This window comes from Homarus americanus, unplaced genomic scaffold, assembly GCF_018991925.1.
Source record: "Homarus americanus isolate GMGI-L3 unplaced genomic scaffold, GMGI_Hamer_2.0 scaffold936, whole genome shotgun sequence".
Classification (NCBI taxonomy): Eukaryota; Metazoa; Arthropoda; class Malacostraca; order Decapoda; family Nephropidae; genus Homarus; species Homarus americanus.
Window position 1 is genome coordinate 389,185 of NW_024755520.1, and position 21,131 is coordinate 410,315.

At 35.7% G+C, this 21,131-nt stretch overlaps 1 protein-coding gene across 3 annotated transcripts; it reads left to right on the forward strand.

Moving 5' to 3' along the window:
* Positions 1–5,581: 5,581 nt before the first annotated feature.
* Positions 5,582–15,302, forward strand: LOC121856553 (tetratricopeptide repeat protein 4-like). 3 transcript variants are annotated; one of them, XM_042352155.1, is made up of 10 exons: positions 5,588–5,703; positions 6,933–7,145; positions 7,421–7,619; positions 7,849–7,984; positions 8,447–8,608; positions 9,054–9,256; positions 10,455–10,631; positions 11,000–11,109; positions 12,718–12,891; positions 14,064–15,302. In XM_042352155.1, the coding sequence occupies exons 3-10, from the start codon at positions 7,443–7,445 to the stop codon at positions 14,158–14,160; spliced, it is 1,236 nt and encodes a 411-aa protein (XP_042208089.1). In that variant the 5' UTR covers positions 5,588–5,703; positions 6,933–7,145; positions 7,421–7,442; the 3' UTR covers positions 14,161–15,302. The 3 variants fall into 3 exon arrangements, with proteins under 3 accessions (XP_042208088.1, XP_042208089.1, XP_042208087.1); XM_042352154.1 differs by lacking the exon at positions 6,933–7,145 and having other exon boundaries at positions 5,582–5,703; XM_042352153.1 differs by lacking the exons at positions 5,588–5,703; positions 6,933–7,145 and adding an exon at positions 7,167–7,191.
* Positions 15,303–21,131: the final 5,829 nt, after the last annotated feature.

Genomic DNA, 21,131 nt, shown 5'->3' on the forward strand with positions numbered 1-21,131 from the left:
ATAATCCCTAGATACAAAAGAGAACTTCCTGTGAATAAAATTGGAAGCAAATCTCTTACGAAAAGAAAGGAGAAATTGGATGATTGTGAAAATTAAGAAAAAAAAATCAATGTCGTTGCCTTTTGGAAAGTGTTAAAGACTCCTCAACCTCGACGTCACGATTCTGAAGAAATAGTTCATGAAATATTTGACCAATGCGATAAGGAAGGTGGGTGGGAGAGGCTAACACCTTCTTTTTTTTTTACAGTAAATACTCCATCTGAAGCGTCCCGTCCTGGAAAAACCTGTCTTGCATTAACACAGTCAGTCGTCGGAGGGGAGAATCTGACTAGCGATCTGACACACTCACACTCACTGTTACGTGTCAATACTTAATATCTCGGAAACTTTTGTGTAACCAGTGTAGAAATGGTTAGGTTAGGTTAGGTTAGGTTAGGTATACTGATTCATAGCAAAAACACGTCTTTTACAGGAGTATTACCTCATGTCATCAACTCAGGCAGAGACGTTCGACATGAAATAATTATGCATTCTGTCACATTTTCCTTGGCATCAGTTACGTCTCCCCCGTCAAGCTACCCAAAGAGTTAACAAAGATGATCATTCATTATAAATTTCACCAGTTTAATGTCAATAATTACAAAGACCGTCAGTAATAGTAAGACACTTGATGTAGAGTCCTAACAGCCAAGAGTACGTACACCTTCAGTTTTATCAGCCTGACCTTCGAGAACAGACTGGACAAGCATTGGTCAGATCAAGATTGCATGTCCTGCCAATGCTTTTAATATAATGCAGTGCCGTTTGCCCGCCCGCTATACCTAAACCCTAAATATGAATTATGACCCTATATCCTTGACCTATGATAACTGGTGACCTAAACTCAAAAATAAAAATCTAACATGAAAATATAGACAAAAACAGGAAGTATATGTGGGAAATAAATCCTTCACATTGTAATAAAACCTTGATGGTCATAAACGTGATTTGATCTTTATCTTTGATCCGAAAAGGAGACAAAAAATAATAACACTTCCAGGAATGAATCTCAGGAAACTCTGGTTAATAAAGGAAATGCATCTACTTATATATGGAGATTTTAAGATCCGGACAGACAAACATATATACTGTAACCAACGCATCAATAATCTTTGTGTATTTTCTCAGAGATTTAGAAGATAATAACTCAAGAACCTACTAGACTTGAAGGTCAGACATATAAACTTGTAACTAATATTCCATCAACTTTATTCCAAGGTTATTAGTATGGTATGTGACAGTAAGAGACTAAACAATGCAAACAAACACATGAACATTCGTAGTTGGAGGATAGTAGCATTCGTAATTGATTTAAACTGTTCCGACCATAACGCTAACATTTTAGGGGGGTTGACTGATAACTAACTGGTCTTTTACAGTTAATTAGGCAGAGTTATTGCTCCAGAAGTATATAACATCACTTCAGTGTAAAAAAAAAATCATATATTTCATCTTGAATTTGTTTTTGAGTCTTAGATTAATTCAACTAGTTAGATACACATTTTTACTAACATAACGTTGAGGCTATATTTCTCTTAAGGGGGTCTGTTAATACAATAAGCAGAGCGTCTTATGTGTGGTAAGTTATCAACGCTTTATCAGAGAACCTTTAGAAGCTGAGTAAAAAAAAAAAATGGGACTGTTTCACAAGACCAACTGAGAACCTGCTGAGAAATTTGAATGAAATATTGAATGTGATATCAAGTTTGTCTACACGACTTCAGATTCTAAGCGAGCGCCTCCGAACGAAATTTCCTCAGTATGTAATTCCAACCCAAAATAATTTCACTGGATTTAGCTTACCGAATTTAATATCTCACGATTAAGTGAAATATTAAAAGTGGCGTAGAGTAGTGAAGGGGTTAATGGAGATAGTTTATTAAAGAAGAGGGGGAGAAAAGATACTGTAAGCATTTGACCCACATTTGGTAACTCAATACCGAACTGTTTTAGAATTTTCGATAATACACCATGCAATTCTGATTATATGTGAATTAATAATGCTGTTTAGCCTAACGGATCTTTGTTTTGGTTGTCGACGGGTAACACTGCTAAATGTGATTGTTTTAAGTGACTGGCCTGGTACTAGCATCATGGTAGTCCTCAGTTCGAGTTGATGTAGTTGGAATGTTTACAGTTTTAACGTATTACTGCTCGTAAACAACTAAACGCTGTAGGTGCATTATTATTAAAAGTAATTACACACCAGTCATCAATAGTTAAAAATTAGGTATTATTTCTTATTTTATTAACATGAGGATATTTTAGTTGTAAGTTCACTGATTACTTGTTTATACCACTTGAGTGCATGTTCCGTTCAGCCTTTTGTCCGTCACACGATGGAGGAGGTCACAGCTCATGCTACCAACCCCTTTTCGTCAGAGGCTCAGAGCTCTTAACTGAAGGTATATAATGTTAGAATGACAGCGTGTGATTTTATTTAACTCCTTATATGAGTTTTGGGAAGAAACTCTTGCTTATTTGCGATGTTTATTGGTGAAGTTTAGTCAGCCTAAGTGACTGCTATTCCTGATCAGTCTGATGATATTTTACCAACGTGAGGGATTCTTTCTCACATACAGGTTCAGGCAACAGTAACCAGTTTTTGTTCACCTTCGTTTTTTTTTCTGTATCGTAACAAAGAGAGAGAGAGAGAGAGAGAGAGAGAGAGAGAGAGAGAGAGAGAGAGAGAGAAGGGAGGGTAACTCAACAATATCGCCCCAGTGTCTTGTGGCGGTTGTACCTCAATTGAGTAAAGCCTAAATTACTAGTAACATCTGCTGTACAAACTCGTATACCTTTTAGATATGAGTTTTATTAGATACTGTACAAAAACCAATGTGAAATCACCTCACCTCCCAATTTTGCTCCCAATATTGTCAAAAAGCTTTCTAACAAGATAACTAGGATATATCAAGCGCTACATCTACCTACTAATAGTTTCAACGGTGTAACAAAATAGTGCTGAAGATAACAGCGAGAATAAACCTAAAACCTAAACTTTAACCAAGGGGTGACAGACAGACGAATGATAAATATAAATCTTTTAGGTGAGCGGGTAACGAAGAGCGTAATAAGAGTTCTTTAGGCTAATCTTCGAAGATTTTTTATATTCATTTACTACACAATATTATTTATTCATCTAATTCTTTTACATATTCATCCATTTGTTTGTTTTAATTCTGTTCTTGTGAAAAAATTCAGACGGTTAAAGACGTACATTTGTTTAGTGTAGATTCCAGGCCTGTTATCTATTTATTAATTCTCTCTCACCTCTGACATGTTTCCCCGGACTGTATGATTATCGTCTTTATTCAGAGAGAAGAATAAGCAAAATAATAACACTACATTCACGTGATCCTCCGGAGTTAATTGTGTAACAAACCCTAACACAAATTTTACAACAACAGATGAACGTAAATCAATAACTTGGAAGTGTTATTCCGCTATTAACTTCATCTAAAAAAAATCTAAATTTTTAACACAGGAGAAAAGTGATCACAAGTTGGTAATTCCATCCCAAATTCGTGTTATTCCTCGCCATTAGTGATATGTGGTTCTTTGTCTGGGTAATTTTGGTTAGCCTCCAAGATGGTGTTCATTTCCCGTTTTCTGGGTAGTGAGCGTCACCCAGCGGTCAGCACCTCTGGCCCTTGTCGGTGACTTGCTGGGATGTTATCAAGGTGAGCAACACTCCCCCGCTGCCTCACGTAGCTTCGCTCAGGAAACTAAACATATCGTAAAAACCATTCACAAGTCGGTGAAGAGGAACAGGCCGCCCTCCTCTCTTGCATCACGGGAGAGACTGTGAACTGGGGAGCATGTAGGTAGGGCGTGACGTTGGGTGAAAATATTACTACCTGAGAAATACTCATCGTTTTCCGTTGAACATTAAACATCATTAAATGTCCTGATGGTTGATGTTGGTGTAAGAAAAACAAAAACAGCATTGATCAGTGACTCGCCTTTTCTATCTCACGTAATTACAGTGGATATCAGTAGTGTTTTTAGGCAGACTCGAATCTTCATGCCGAAATTTGATCTAAGATTGTTTATCCCTCAGCCCTCATCAGCCAAGCACTAGGACCTAGGTGATGGTGACTTTACACGGGTAATGCTCAAGGGACAGCTGGTATCAGGAGTAGTCTTCAAGGGACAGTTAGTGTGAAAGCCTCGTAAATGCTATCACTCTCATCAGAATCTGCTAAAGTCCTGAGAAGAAGACTTTCACCGACGCTGTGTTCATAGGTAATAACGAAATAAATTAATAGAGGCTGTCATTAAATTTCCAGATTCCTCCAGCACCCAGGTGACCCGCGAACCTGAGTGGGCGCGGGGTCAAGGGAAACCGGGCTAATGGGGGGGAGGGGGGGCGATAATAGGTCGGGTGGAGAGTGACGGTAGACAGCCACTGCGTCACACACATAATATACACAAACACTGCCATCCCACTACTATTTTACACTAGTGCAATACTTCCTATTTTTAATTACATTTAGCTCTATACGCATTTCGCACCTGACTTACTAATGACAAACGCACCAAAATTACTTCACATATGTTCCCGACCCGTCAGGTGACAAGTAGTGAAAAAGTTACAATAAGACTTGGGTTTGCTTACTATTTTTTACTTGTTGTCGTATACAGTGCAGCGGGAAACATATTTAGGCTTTGGTGTTTGTAAAGAAGCAGCCAACAGACCCTACACAAGTGACCGATAAACTGGACCTCCCATCCTTACAGTAGTGCCAACTCCAGCTTCCCGAGGGTCGTCATGGTAACTGGCTAAACCTTACGCTAGAAATATCCTAGACTGAAATTCGCAACAATTTCATGCAAATTCCGCTAATATTGAGGAAATTTATCCTGATTATCCCTTAAATGTGCCAAAATACATCCAAATACTAACTATATCTGAGGAAAGTTAAACATTATGCATCTGAAATTGAGTCAGATAAATCCTAAAATCGTTCATTCTACTTTACTATTCAAGAAGTCACTAAAATTGACAAGAATTAATCCTAAAATGACTAAAATGTAATAAATTTAATCATAAAATCCCTCAAATTCAGAATTATGATCATAAAATTTACTAAACTTCACGAAAGTCCATCTGAAATATTCTGAAGAGACCTTGATATGTAGTACGCTAATTAGGCACCATTGTATCTTTATTCCTAACGTAAGTAGAGTAGATTTTTTTTTTTTTTTTTAATTTCCAACAAATCTGCACTATTTATATAACAGATGGAGGTTAATTTAACATTTTCCCAAACTCCTTATATTATAATTATGACTAACATCAGTTTACAGTCAATGAATGTTAAGGTAAACAATACTAGTCTTACTAATGCCTTGTTATATAAGAGTAATTTTGGTTATCGTTTATATTTACTTAATTTGGTCAAATATGTTGTCTTAAAATAAATAATATTGATAATTATTCTTTAAACTTTATACTAATGTTAAATTTGTATATTATATAATGTTGCTGTTATCAATTTATCACTTCAATATGACCTGGGTTTAAAGACGAGTTTCACCATCAGCTGCCAAAATAGTAAACACACGTTGGACTTGGCTGGTTGAGTCTTATTTCTTCTGTACTGTCCACTATCCTGAGTCTAATTCCTTACAACAATTGAAGAACATAAAGCAAAAGAAGTATATACAAAGTTATTTTAATGTCGTAAAAACTGAGTATACTGTAGTAAGATATGGCCTATACTGTACTGGTAGTTGATGTAGTTAACACATAAGGAAATTTAATCTTGATGATAATGTGTTAAATTGATCTTTAATGAATTAAGGTTAAACTGAAGTCCGTTTGAACAGCTACGGTATATATTGTATTTAGCGCTTTAGAGAGTGTATACCGAATCCAGGTAAAAAAGTCACAGGTAAAAAAGTCACAGGTAAAAAAGTCACAGAAAAAAAGTCACAGAAAAAAAGTCACAGGAAAAAAGAAAAGTTAACTATCGAATTCTCACATTTTTTAAGGTTAATATGTCAATCAGTTTCAGTAACCTAACCTAACCTAACCTAACCTAACCTAACCTAACCTAACCTAACCTTTATTACCGGCCACCATAAATTAATTGACTTTTTTTCTTGACTTTTTTTCCTAGCCAAAATTGTGACTTTTTTTTTGTGATTTTTTTCCTGTGACTTTATTACCGGCCACCTGTATATCACAACAATTTCAGGTTTTATCTTTTTGGGCATGCAGGGAATTTTAGGATTTTAAGGTTAGGTTGAAATTATGTTATTCCGATGGTTTGTGATGTGTTTTGAACAATTCTGACCTACTTCCAAATACGTGCATGACCGAAACGATAACTTACCATCAATCTTAGCTCCATCACGGTGGGCAGGGCTCTTAAGTTGAGGGAAATTTGGGGATTAAAAAAAAATAATTAAAGAACCCAACCTAAAATATCCTAACCTGGTCACTGTACTGTGGAGGAGACAGACACGGACGATCTCCTTGGAGAAGTTATGTAGGATGATAGCCATCAGAGTTGCAGTGGATGAAGAGGGAATGAGTGAAATCCTTCCTGTCACCTGAAAAAAAATTAAAATCAATATAGAAAAAGAGAAATTAAATTTGATTTTCCCCCCAAAATCATTATTATCACCCAAATCTGTACCAAAAACTGTAGCTACGAGAGAACCATCATAAGCTGGTGTTTACGGAATAGCTCAAAAAGCTTATTCAATCCGTTCCGATTCAGTGTCATTTTGATTACCTCAAAAATATTACTGAACAGCTACATTATATGATTTATCCTATCCTTAGGTTAGGCTAGGTAGGTTAGGTTAGGTTAAGTTGCTTCACCTGTTTCCAACAAATTATATAATGCAGCAGTAACTTCTAAGTTGTTCTTTTGTAGTGAATGGTTGCCAGGAAGTGTTCCTGTGTATGAAACGGTCTATCAGCAATGAAGTTGGTGTCACTGAGTGGACAAGATACCTTAACAGTTTTTTTTTTCACCTAATTCTACCCTGTCTGCTTCTTCTGGAAATACCGTATATCATTCTGATTCGCAGTTTCACACTTTGTGACTGTGTTTTGTTGCCAAAGTCCTGGGTACTGTACTGTACTGGTGAGTAACAATATTACCAGGTCCTTCAGTTGCTGAGTGATGGAAGGTAAATTAATTTTACTCATGCTTTGGATATCAGGCATAACCGACATCTTATTTAATTAGAATTACTGTTATAGAAGGGATTTCTTTGTGATGTATACAAAAATTTCACTGTTGGGAATTCACTGTACACCCCATGTAACAATAGCAGATTATGGTATCTTACAATATATAGTGAACCTGGTTTAAATGGCTATTAATAATGAAAGCTCATATTCATTTTTTTGTTTCAGTTCATACACTTAAAACTCAACAATGGCAGATGAATGGAAGAAGAAAGTAATCCAGGAGAAGTTGGGGGGAAAAAACGACTGGACAGAAGAAGAACGGGCTGAACTCTGCCGACAACTCGACCAAGACCTTGATAAGCATATAGATGAAATGGGCAAGACCAAGTATGAAGGAGGATGGTCTGAAGACAATTGGAAAGAAGTAAGTTCCTTAATTTTATTGTTTTATATTTTGGAAGTATTACGGGGTTTAAGTGAGTTTGTATGGTATTAATATCTTCTCTATACTGTATTCTTAGGTATAAATGCAGACAATTCTCGATTTAAGACAGAGGTCTGTTCCAGAAAACCATTTGTAAATCAGTATTTAATAATTAGAAACAAATTTTCCCTTGACTTCCATTATATTTATTATGATACTGTACCAACAGCAAATGGCAGATCATCCTCTGTTTGCACCATATGTCCAGGAGGAAGGTGTAACAATGGGAGAGGAGGCACCAATGAACCCACTGAGTGAAGGCCTGGCACAGATTAAGTTTGACCCAGACCACAATACTCCAGAAGGTACAGTAAGTTCTCTTTTCATGTTACTTTCTGCATTTTAATGTTTTAAGAGAGTTAACCAAGTCTAACAAGAAACTGAAATAAATCCATTTATTCTTATGTCGAGTGAAATGATTGAATCAAGCCTTACTTGCTTCTTTTTTTTAAATGATGTACCATAGCTGTTCACAGAGGTTGGTGAAGGTCGTTTTAACCTATTGTAAGTTTATATATGAATTAGGGAAAACAGTGAGATAGGGAGCTCCACAGAGTCTTGGGTGGAAAAGAATTCTAATTAGCAGAGATTCTACAAAATTCAATATTTATACTATTGTACAAAGATACAATATTTACCCTTCCAAATGTATTCATAGGTTGTTGGCAGGTGAAAAATGATGACACAATTGAGTGTAGTTCTCAAAACTATATATGTTTATTCACGTAAAACTGCTCTGTAGTACCATCTCTAATCTTGTTTTTCAGAGGTTGCCCAGAGCTATAAAGAGGAAGGTGTTCTACAATTCAAGTATAAGAAATACAGATTGGCTGTTTTGAATTTCTCGGAGGGTCTGAAGCAAAAGTGTTCCGACAATGAATTGAATGCCCAGCTCCATAACAATAGGGCAGCTGCCCAGTGGCACTTTGGTAGATATAAACTATGTCCTTTATATTATTTAAAGTCATGTGTAATTGTGTATACCCTCTTCACTCATGCTGAACCACCTCCAGGTATAGTACACTGCATAACAGTATCTATTCATTGATGTTCTTTCTTGTACTACTGTACCACACATTTCTCCATTTTTAACTGTTGAAATGAAATACTGTACTGTGTAATTTTGCATAGCATTTATAATCAGTACAAATTATCAATTTGAAGGACTAACACTTTTATTATGATTGTTTCTTTATTGAAATTAACAGTTACTTTTATTTAAGATTTCGGTGATAGTCCGCAGAGCACGCATGATATTATGGGCTGAAGATTTCTGAATTTGTGAAAATTTCTTACATGCAACTTATTTTCGGTTAAATCATTTATTAAATTTTGTATTTTGTATTTTTTACCTGGGTTATTCTTTCTCTTCAGGTAATTATCGGTCAGCAATTAAAGACTGTGAAAAGGCTATTGAATTGAAGCCAGATTACTTGAAAGCTGCTTTGAGAGCAGTAGACTGTGCTACAAAATTGAAATCATGGGATGAAGTTTTCACGTGGTGTGACCTAGGCCTTAAACTGGATCCCACCGATCAGAAGCTGAAGACCAGTCGACTAACAGCAGTCAAAGAAAAGGTGAGTTGAGAGTTTTATCATCCATAGTTTTTTTTATTACTATTATACTGTACTGTACTCCCAATTTTAAACATTTATTATGAAAAAAGTAACAAAACTACAGTGAAAGTATACAAGATGTTATCAGATATGGTCATTATATAAAATTTTATGTCAGCAGCGCACCGTATCTAATTATCTAGTAAACGTCTAGATTTAACGTACGTGTATGTGTTTTAAATTGTACAGTAGAGTACTGTATGTCTCCATATACTGTAAGTCCATATTAAATTTTTCTCTTGACAAAAAAATTGTGTATGAACTTATCTCTATTTTCTTTGCTATTGATAACTGGTGCTTTCTTGTCTTTACTTCACCATAGAGGGACTGTATCTACTGCTCCTTTTGACATTTTTACAGTAAAATAACTGGTCAAAAGCATGACATAAACACAACTTCAGAATAAGGCAAGTACAGTATGTCTGGCTGCACATGGTTGAGTCAAACAACAGCGTTTCCTGGGCAAACCTCAATGGTCTGATGTGTTCGGCTCATGCCAGATCAGCTGGGTGACCAATCTCAACTGCTCTGTCTAGAATTTTCTTCGGTTTTCAATTTTGGGAAATTGGGATAAAGGACTCTCAAGCTGTATTACATGAGAGTAAATAAAAAGTTGGACAAGCAGGCAACTGGCTCAGTATTGGTGTGTTCATGCGTACATGTGTGTGCGTGTGTGTATGTGACAATTCTACAAGTGAGTCTAATTGAGTTTGAGGAGTAAGTTACATGGTGATTGTAGGAGAATGATGACATATTGAAAACTTATTTGTAGACTTAATAGCACTCAAGTTACTGTACAGTCCAGAAACAAATAATATAACCAAAGTGACATAAGTACCTGTATTAGACACTGATTCATTACATGCCTTCCTGGAACACATAGCCATAATAGTAACAACTATACTTAATTATCCATTTTATGGAAGCCTCTTGGTCCCTATATTTTCTTTTGACTGATACTTCACTGAACTTTGCTTGAAAATTAAAATAAAATAAAACTGCACACAACTATGAATATTTTGGATATTTGTATGTGCAGACCAAAAAAAAAAAATACTGGTTACTAAAGGGTGCTGAATAATGAAACTTTAATTGTGCTACTTAATGTAAGGTTTGTGAAACCACAGTACGATTCAAGATATTTTTGTTTCTTCAACAGAAATTACTGGAAAGAAATCTCCGGAAAAAGGCTCAAGAAGAAAAGAAAAAATTAATGGAAGAACAAAATCTCTTGAATATTATTTCAAGTCGTGGCGTGAAACTTGGGAGTACAGTGGTGAAGGGTTCTTCATCTCTAACTCTGGCAGACTTGGAACCAAGCCATCCTGCAGCACAGGTGAGTCTGGTGCTATTTACTTATCATAATATGCTTGTAATACAGTAGTTGAGTTTTGAATAATGTTGATAATTTTGGCACTAAGATATTTTTCTAGAAATTAAAGATAAACAATTATATATGACTGTAAATTGAAATTTCCTACTGTCTCTGTACCCACAATGTACATTCTAGGATCTCCAATAGAATTTCTATGTCTGATAGGGGCTATGACTCCAGTGACTGGAGTTGGAAAATGCTGGCTACCACACTCGGCTGAATATCTCTGCTGTGATGCTCCCTATCAAATTTAATTTGATAAATGAAGTCTTTCTCAAGTTAGTGAGTGGAATTGACTTCATGTATATGTATTACATCTTTCTTTATAGGGTTCTCGTGTCCACATCAATGAGAATGGAGAGTTAGTGTGGCCAGTGATGCTCCTGTATCCAGAGTATCATGAAAGTGATATTATTCAGAAATTCACAGAAAGTGATTGGTGAGTTTGCTAATTTACACCAGTACAGTACAATACAGTATAGTATATATCTTTTTATTATTTTCTTTATGAGCTGTTTCTTTTGTACAGACCAGTTTACTTAATATATAAAGATATTCCACATTTCTGAATACATAATAAGACTTCCCTAAGTCGGACTACTGTATATGGGGTTTGAGGCTGTCCAACTTATCTTGAATTCTGACTAATGCGTAACTTCCCGTCCCCCCTGGGTGCTTTCAACAATCAATTTGCTGAAAAATCCCATCCAAAAACAAAATAAAAAATAACAGTACCTTTATACATTTACACTGCACTTATTGTACATATTTTTCCTTTCACACTTACTGAATGTACAGTACAGTACTGTAATTGTGATGACCTGTGGTGTAATAGTCAGCATGCTCGCTTCACAAGTAAGTGGTCCCGGGTTCGATCCCCGGGCAGGGTCAAACTATGGGCAAGTTTCTATATGCCATTTGCCTCTGTCAACCCAGCAGCAATTGGGAACCTGGATGTTATTCGATTTGCAGATCATGTTCCAAGGTAATGGTTAGCCAGTGCAGATGGTACATTGTCTGGTCTTCTCGAACTAGTCCTTGACACTGGGTCATGCAACTCGTTAACTTGGGGTGTGGGTGTTGTGTTGACGACAGCTTCTACACCTTAAACAAATTCACGCCTCGGTGACCCTACGGCCAGCCATCCGTCAACACAAGGGGCAACCATTATTATTATTATTATTATTATTAATTGTAATCACTTTTTACATCTTAACATTGCTTTAACACTGCATTCTTGGTTGATTGTGTATTGGTAATGTAATGTACAGTACAGTACTGCACGACACAAATTGTACTCGAAAAGAGCAGCTAGTGAGGGAACAACCTTCTTTAATGGCAGCAGAACATGAACTAAGCAATCCAAGCACCTAGGTCACCCATGTGCCTGACAAACGGGGACACGTTGGTGCATGATACAATCTCTTGTAAATCCCGGAAATTTTGTTCCCAGGCCCAGAACGAAAAGGTTTGGAGTGATTTTCTCAGAATTTTTCCAGAAAATAAACCTGATATTCATTCTCGTTAACTCATTCGCAGGCCCGGAATGGAGAGGGTTTTCCCGGAATTTTTCCAGCCTGGTTTTCATTCTGGCTATTGAAGAGTTTCAGGGATTGTGGATAACAGGGAGATTACTGTATACAGTACTGTACTTGATTTATCTTAAAATTTGCTTGAATTTTCCTGTTGTTTTGGATATTTCAGTTATTTTCATTTGTTTTTTAACCAGTACTTCTGTTAAGTCTTCCATTTGTCTCTTATATGGCCTTCACTGTGTTCTCAATTAATTGTTTTGCACTTATTGTTTCCTATATGCCTCTTTATTTTTTTATTCTTGACCACATCCTTAATTTTTTAAGTTTTCCTTTTCCTTTGATTCATCTTAGCTTATATATAAATGGAAAGAGGATGATTAATTGACAAAGAAAGATGAAAACTATTTTTATGGACTCCTGATCATCAAGTTAAATATACTTCAAATGTCTTTACCAGAACATTTCATTTTTCTTAGTGCTGTTAAATGACACACATGTACTTATTATTTCAGTATCCAAGATCACCTGGAAGATATTTTTGGAAATGACGCTCCATGTGCACCATGGGATGCGGAGCAGAAATACCGTGTTGAGAGTCTTAAGGTTTTCTTTGAATACAAAGCAAAAGATCAGCTGTGCAAAATTGACCTTAATCAGACTCTCCAACAAGTGCTTACTGATCCAAGGTGAGTGGTAGGCGTTGGTTCAGGAGAATAGAATAGAATTTGTCTTTCTTATTTTCAATTCATTTAATTCCTTTTAATCATATGTGGAGAGAAACTAAAGATATCTTTCTGTTGAACTTAACAACATTCTAACCAAAGAGGTCAGCTCCTGAGGGTGCTGTGCAAATCTCTAGATTGCCTGTAAATTTGAATTAAAAAACACCTTGGTTAAGCATTACCACAACATTTACTGAAGAGCCAAAACTTCATAAACCTTCCAGTTGGTGATTATGTTAGCACGTATTCTTGAGGTTGGAACCAGAGGCTTCTTCTGTATGTATATTCATGGTAGTTTTCTTGTATGTGTTCCCACTGATAACTGAAACAGCTTTTTATGCACTTCCAAAACAGTGTGTATAATAGTGGTGTATTTGTTAACAGTTTAGTTTATGAACTATTGAGTATGATATTGCATAGTTATCTCTTGGGTATGAGGGTCTCACTGCTGAATAATATCATATGGCATTGGCCAAGTAAAATATATTAAAAGTGGCATCCCTGTAGTGAAGGGGTTAAAAAGAGGAAAGATTCAATAGAATTTGGGTTATTTGGTCAAAGTTCTTGGTCAGTATCGCTAAAAACAAGACTTTTATCAGCTTCATGTTGAACAGTACCGATTGATTTTATGGTCATTGGGTCAAAGATCAAGGTCATTATTTTATTGCTAAAACTAGAATTACAACTCTAGCTTCCCTACAATTATGAATATAATATTTTTGAGGTTACTGAATCAAAAGTCAAGCCATTATTGAATGCATCTATGAACCTGATACTATGCACATGAACACATGGCACATGATTGTTACCAAAGCCAAAACTTTGGCTTACGAACAATGACATGAGTTTTCCATATGCATCAATGATAGAAAGTATTGCCTAAGTACTGTACAATACTTAGCCGTCATGATATATAGAGGTCCCTGTAAATTTTCAGTGATTTACTTATACAGTATCTTTACCATTAGTGCTGTTTATGACTCTATACATACAGGTCTGTTTGGAGATTTTGTATACTTTACCTTGACTTATATAAACAGAATTTGTATGTGCTATTCACGGGGATAATTCATGCCAAATGGAAATGCACTAAGCAGTGTAAGATATTAAAATATTAATCCTTTTTTCTTTCGCAGATACTGTGTATTGGGTGGAACTCCGGGTTTTATTGTTCTCGTTGACGGCAGCAAATTTACGAAGGATTTTATGTCAAAGTATAATGTGTGTACTTGATAATCTGTAGTTTTATACATACAGTATATACTGTATATCCATATTTAAATGAGTATTTAACAAATGTAATATCATGACCATCACACTATATGGTAAAATCAATTATTAACCATATTATCCATATACACAGGAAGTGTATATTAACAGAGTGGAAAACCATGATGGATTTTATACTTCTGTAGTTTGCATGTATTGTGTTAATTGTAGTAATGTATGCGAGATGTATGGATTAGCAGCTTAGCATATACAACACTTACTTCCTGACTTAACAATTTGGCAAGTGTAGGCTGTTGAGTGCAGTTGTACTGTTACCTTCAATGCTCCCAATTGGCCTGATGGCTTATTGGGTCCTTCTTGCATGTGAGATACGAGTGTGATATTTGCATGCTAAATTTTAACAGCAATAATTTGAGCTCAGAAACATTTTATACCAGAGAAGATATGACACTGATAAGAGAAATATCTTAAAAGAAATTATGAGACGTAAACAAAACTGCTATAAATTCATTTTATATAAACAAATGATTGAAATGGGCCTATAGCAACATGCATTTGAGTTACATGACCACCAAAGAAATAGAATGTGAATGAACACCTAGTGAAGGCTGTAATTACAGTAAGTCCTTAATTTCTGCTGGGTCTGTGTTCCTGGAGAGCACAGTAGATACAGAACCTGCAGAACTAAAAATAACTTATGGAAGATAATGGGATACATTCTGGGGATGAATTTCTGTCATCTGAGGTCAACGTTCAGTTAGTTGTTGTTTTTATTATTTAATCCTGACTGCTGCACAGCTAGGGTAAACATCCTTGCATGTCAGCAACACTTGTCAACTTAGGTTAGGTTATCATGAAAGAGACTGACAAGGTCTTCCCAGGCCCAATATCTCCTCCCTTGAATGAGACCTGACAGTGAGGTCAAAGTCCGTACTTGTCAACTCTGGTCATCATCAATCCCCTCCTCTGAGATGTGACAGCTAGTAACATTGGGGTAAACCTGCTTCCAATCACAAAGGTCATTTACAATTGTGCATGTTATCCAAAAGTAAAAATTTATCTTAGTTTTATATGTTCTTCAATTCTTGTGTTTGTATTCAGTATTTTGAACTTACTGATTAGTTTTCAATAAAGAACAGAATTAATTCTTGTTTTTCTTATGAATAACCTTATATAAACTGGTAATATTTGCTTGAACTTTAGTCACCACATAATACCGTATGATCTAAAGCAACATTTGCCTCTTGTGGATAACGTTAGCAGAAATTAATTAAGACCAAAATCAACATGGGATGAAATTGACCTCCCCCAGTAGGTTAAGATCACTGGATACCTTATGACAGTATCTAATAGTTTCAGCCCACAGGAGGTTGGCTGAACGTGCCAATAGTTTTCTTATTTTCAGGTTAGGTTTGAGTTGGTTAGGTTAGGTTAGAATTAGTTAGGTTCTTTCCTGTTCATAATGTATTTTACTACCTGTAATTCTTTTTGCTTGCATGATAATGTCATAAATAATCGTCCTGCAATATATATATGGTCCAAACTTACTGAAGCTGGACAAGGTAAGTTCAGACTAATTCACAAATACCAAACTTACTGTAAAACCCTTATGGCTGCCAGATAGTGACAGCCTAATCAGAAAAAAAACCGATTGATAATTTCTTGTCCAGTGAAAGGCGACTTCAAAGTCCAGTATTGTTCTTGCTTTGGTATTATTTTACGTTCGGAAAACACGGGAATATTAGGAATTTTATCTGTACTATAGGTAGTTTTGATAATTCTAAGAGACCTTTATTCTATGACGTTTCTCTCACAAATTACTTATATGTGCCCTCAGTTAGGTTAGGTTACGTTATTTGCGAGGCAAACATCATAGAAGAAAAATGTCTTAGAATTGTTTTAACTATTTGAATGATAAGACTCCTGTGTTATCCAAAGGTAAAAAAAATTCCTTGGTTCTACTTGTACAATTTCTGCTGGTAGATTACTCCATATACTGTAGGTAGTAGGGATTAGGCAGCTACCAAACAGGGAGGTACTACCACCTGGGAAGATATTGGAAGCATAATGTGTTGTCTATGGTAGATCTTGCTGCCATATGGCATCACGAAAATTGTGACCAAGTCCCAGGTTGCTGATCTGACTTTCTGCCTCATTTACACACAATTGCAGTCTCAATTGTTTCTCTTACTTTGACAACACAACTTACATATATCATTTCTCACTATTGATTATTTTTATTTGTAGTTCTTTGTTATTATTATTATTTTTATTGTTACCTGTATCATTATTATTTCATTATTTTATTTTTAATTATGTATTTTTATTATAAATTCTATTTACTATACATTAATATTATTATTATTAATAGTATTATTATTATTATTATTATTATTATTATTATTATGATTATTATTATTATTATTATTATTAAATTTTCGCCCCCCAGGCCCCGATGTGGGTCAGTGACTTGTGCCCGGGTGGGCTAATCCCCGTAAAAAAAATAAATAAAAAACTGGACTGCCTAAATTCTTCCAGCAGGACAACTTAGTGAGCTTGAAAATATGACGTCTCGAGTAGCTAAAATAAATCATAAATGCGTTTCCTTTCAGTAAGTCAGTTATCCATAATACAGTAGATCTCGATAATCCGAACCCAAATCATTTAAACATACATAACAGAAAACAGTTACAAATGAAAATAAACCATTTTATACATATATGGAAAATCGATTTAAACTCACCAGAAACAATTACTGCCTGAGGTGATAGTGGCTATGAGATCTTGCAGTGAGAGTTACTGGGAGCCGGGAGAGAGTACAGCCGCCTGTTACACTATACTGGGCAGATGTTAACAAGACTGGTTGTTAGGGTGGGTACGCCTCCATACAGGTAAACAAAAACATTAGGAAAAGGAACTAATTAATTTATATTTATACCTGGAGATAGATAAAATAAAAACACTATATCCTATTAAGTTTCCTTTGCAAATTTATATTTTTCGAATATTTTGGAAGTTTTTATTTCACACAGGAACGATAATTGACTTAGGTGGAGTAGTTTCCACTGTACAGCCATCAGCGTGGCTCTCGGTATCACGTCAGTTGAATTTTTGTTGACGATTCGCAAGATGGTGTCACTCCTCGGTGTAGCTTCGTGTGTTTCTACGTTTAAGGACATTTGGCTGGACAAAGCACACCTGTAAGCGTGAAATAACTTATTATTTTTGTAAGGCATTTAACAGGAAAGTTGAAATAGATGAGAATAACTTTGGAAAATTGAAATACAATCGTGGCCGTGAATTGTGTGTGTGGGGTGGGGGATTAGATCTGTCTCCAAAAGGTAATACATACTACTATTGTCTGACCAGTGTTGATACTCCCATACCGTTAGTTCAGTGATTTGTAAATGCAGGTGCAGTATACAGTACCCATAATGAAAATTTCGTGGATCATTCTATAATATTTCGCTCGGTACATACTACAAGCCGAATACAACGACCACAACACCATACTCCACCACAGTACTTCCTCCTACAAGTAACATCACTTTATCCTTCAGTATGTTAATTAAGGTAAGTTTTGGGTATTATTTTACAAGTGGATTGAAAAGAAGTTTGCAAATGAATAGTCGCTAAAGATAGATCTCACCCATATCTCACTTTCCTTAAGACATCTCTATCGCAAATTACATGTAACCGAGATATTTAATAGTTTGAATTAATTGCCATAAATTCTTCGAAAAATCTAGTCCCCGGGTGTCGTTTACAACCTACACCCACTTTTAATCTCACGTCCACAAAAAACGTAATATTACTTTCTTTGGTACAAGATAATGAAATAAGTATTTTCTGTTTAATGTAGATGGGGTTCGGGCCCCCTGCTAAGAAGATTGGTAAGGTTAGGTAGGATTCTTTGACAGGTAAGGTTAGGTTAATCACTTTTCATTTGTGACAGAAGTGTATAGAATGAGAGTTACTCAGAATGATGGGATATATCGGGAGCCACGAATTACCCAAAAGTATAGCAAATAAGGGTAAAATCTTAACGAATATCTGTTATACATACACAAAACATGTTTAATAATATTTCAGTATTGGCGAACGCTAAATTCCAAAGAGTTCGTGAACAAGGGAGATAACTCAGATCCATCGTGATGCACTTCGCTAACCTAACCTAACCTAACGAAAAGTAAATCATATTGCTATGTTAAATACCCGTAAGTAACAGAAACATCGGTAATTATATCTCCATTTTGGATAGGTGACTCTTTGGAATTTAGCGTTTTTCGCTGTTTATTATTTCATTATTTTGACTACATTTGAATGAAAACATTATTAATCTGGTTTTATTGATATAAAACATATATTCGTTAAGATTTTACCCTGATTTAATATACTTTTGGGTACTTTTGGGTAATTCGTTGGGCCGGGATATATCTATGGCATGTGTTAAAAACCTGAAAATCGCTGAGAGTACACTAGTAATTTTTTTTTATAAACACATGGAGGTTCTCATTTCTCTAATTGGGCGGTTTTATTGGAGATAGTTTCGTCAGTTTCTTTTTCTTCTGCGTGCTTTTACCCCACAATTTCCTTCTACTTCAAACCCTGCCCACTTTGTGCGACCGATATTGTTGGTAATTGGGGGGGGGGAGTCATTTTATTTTTGTTAGTACTTTCCGTGGCCAACCTTTTCCGAATCTCTACGACAATTTTCGTTTCATATCTTCGCCGGGCTCCGTATTAAAAAAACAAAAAAAAAACAAAAAAAAACATTCGTTATTCAAGACAATCCGCTGAGATTTGTGATTCAGGCAATGAACTCAAAGCCACCAATGTTACCTTGAAAAAGACACTAGTCTTGTTAGTTACCGATATAAATAAACCAAGAGCAATTTTGCTGGATATCAAATTATGATTACTTTAGTTATCCATACAATATGCAAGAAAATGGGTACTATGTATCATAGAAGAAAATGTTCCTGAGCAATTCGTGAGTGACTTATGTTTTCCAGGCCGATTTAAAGATAAAATTCTGCTTATTAGCTGGTCGGGTGGTCTGTTGGTACTGGCATGTGCATTTAAACAAGTACTGGGAATATACAGACTTCTGGGTGTGCCTGAACATGTTCCATTGATTGTTAAGCCTATACTTAAAGAGGAGTTAGAGCTGTCATTGCATTCTCTGGCAGGTAGACCGCGTGTCCTCCTTTGTTCTTCCTTGTTTTCCTTCATTCTTCTTTATCTTCCTCCATCTCCCATTCCTTCCTTCTTGCTCCTTTTTTAATTTCCTCCTTCTTTCGCCCAAGCGGCTAACGAGACGATCTTTTGGTGAAGAGGATAAAAGAAAAGGAAAAGTAGTAGGTAGTAGGCAGCTATCAAACAGGGAGGTACTACCACCTGGGAAGATACTGGAAGCATAATGTGTTGTCTAATGGTAGACCCTGCTGCCATATGACATCACGAAAATTGTGACCAAGTCTGAGGTTGCTGATTTGACTTTCTGCCTCATTTGCACACAATTGCAGGGTTTCAATTGTTTCTCTTACTTTGACAACACAACTTGCATATATAGTTTCTCAATATTGATTTTTTTCTTTATGGTTCTTTATTATTATTATTATTATTAGTGTTGTTATTCTTATTATTATCATTATTTTTTTATTTTTTATTTTTATTTTTTGTATTATTATCAATTTTATTTACTATGAATTATTATTATTATTATTTTTATTATTATTTTTTTCATTTATTGGGCACCCTCCACATCCTTGTGTAAGGTGAAGCGCAGAAGCGTTTACAGCGCCTAACAGGGAAGCATGCTAAGTTCATGCTTGCCTTTATGTCTCATGAGTATTATTATTACATTTTCTCCCCTCAGGCCCTGATGTGGGCCAGTGACCTGTGCCCGGGTGAGCTAATCCCCGTAAGAAAAAAAAAATCAGAGACGTGACCGATCGCCCAAGCGGCTAACGAGCCGATCAGTGGTGAAGAGGATAAAAAAAATCTATTTTTTCTTGTGCATTTTAAATTCCTTTTCTTCCATCTTTTATGTATTCATCTTCCTCCTTACCCTTCTTCTGTTGTTTCTTTTGTTTTCTTTAGCTTCTTTTGTTCTCTTCCTCATCTCTCTCTCTCTCTCTCTCTCTCTCTCTCTCTCTCTCTCTCTCTCCACTTCTCCCGCAACACAAAAACAGCAGAGAGAAATGAGACAAGGGTCGTTATTATATATATATATATATATATATATATATATATATATATATATATATATATATATCCACCGAGGCGTCGTCCCCTTGCTCATAACTGAAGATATCTGAAGCAGGATTATCTAAACTAATGGGAGTTTATATACTGTATATGCCACAGGGAAAACACTTGGAAGCGGGGAGTTACACACACACACACACACACCTTGCTCTAGTACGGGGATTTATGAATGAGTTTGGTTGATAGGTTGAGTTTGAATAATTAACGGGATGAAAAATATCGTTTTACTGTTAGAGAAGAATAAGTTTTTTTTTTTATACATTTTTGATAAGTTATATTCGGATAATTCTTCTTAAATTATGGCTCAAATTGTAAGTTACGAGAGATGTATCGTTGATGAGTATACTGAAGTAATTTTGTTTTCTTGCAAGTGATGATCTGTGATTGAGTTATAGGGACTTATCATACCACAAGATTATTATTATTATTGCCTTTGTGATAATTACGAATAAATAAAAAATGAAGAAAATTTGATGGATAAATGATTTAAAAGTAAGTTGGGTTGTTTAGGATGATAAAAAAGACGAATATTGTTATGAAGTTTGTTGCCCTTTGTTATTTAGAGAGTAACAACTGGAACAAAGCCGCGGGACCTTACGGGTTACTTACAGAGCTGAAAGGAGGTGTAATCTATCGGTGATTTCATGTTATTGACCGAGAAAACAAGTGAAAGATAAAGAGAAAGATGAAGAGATGCGATG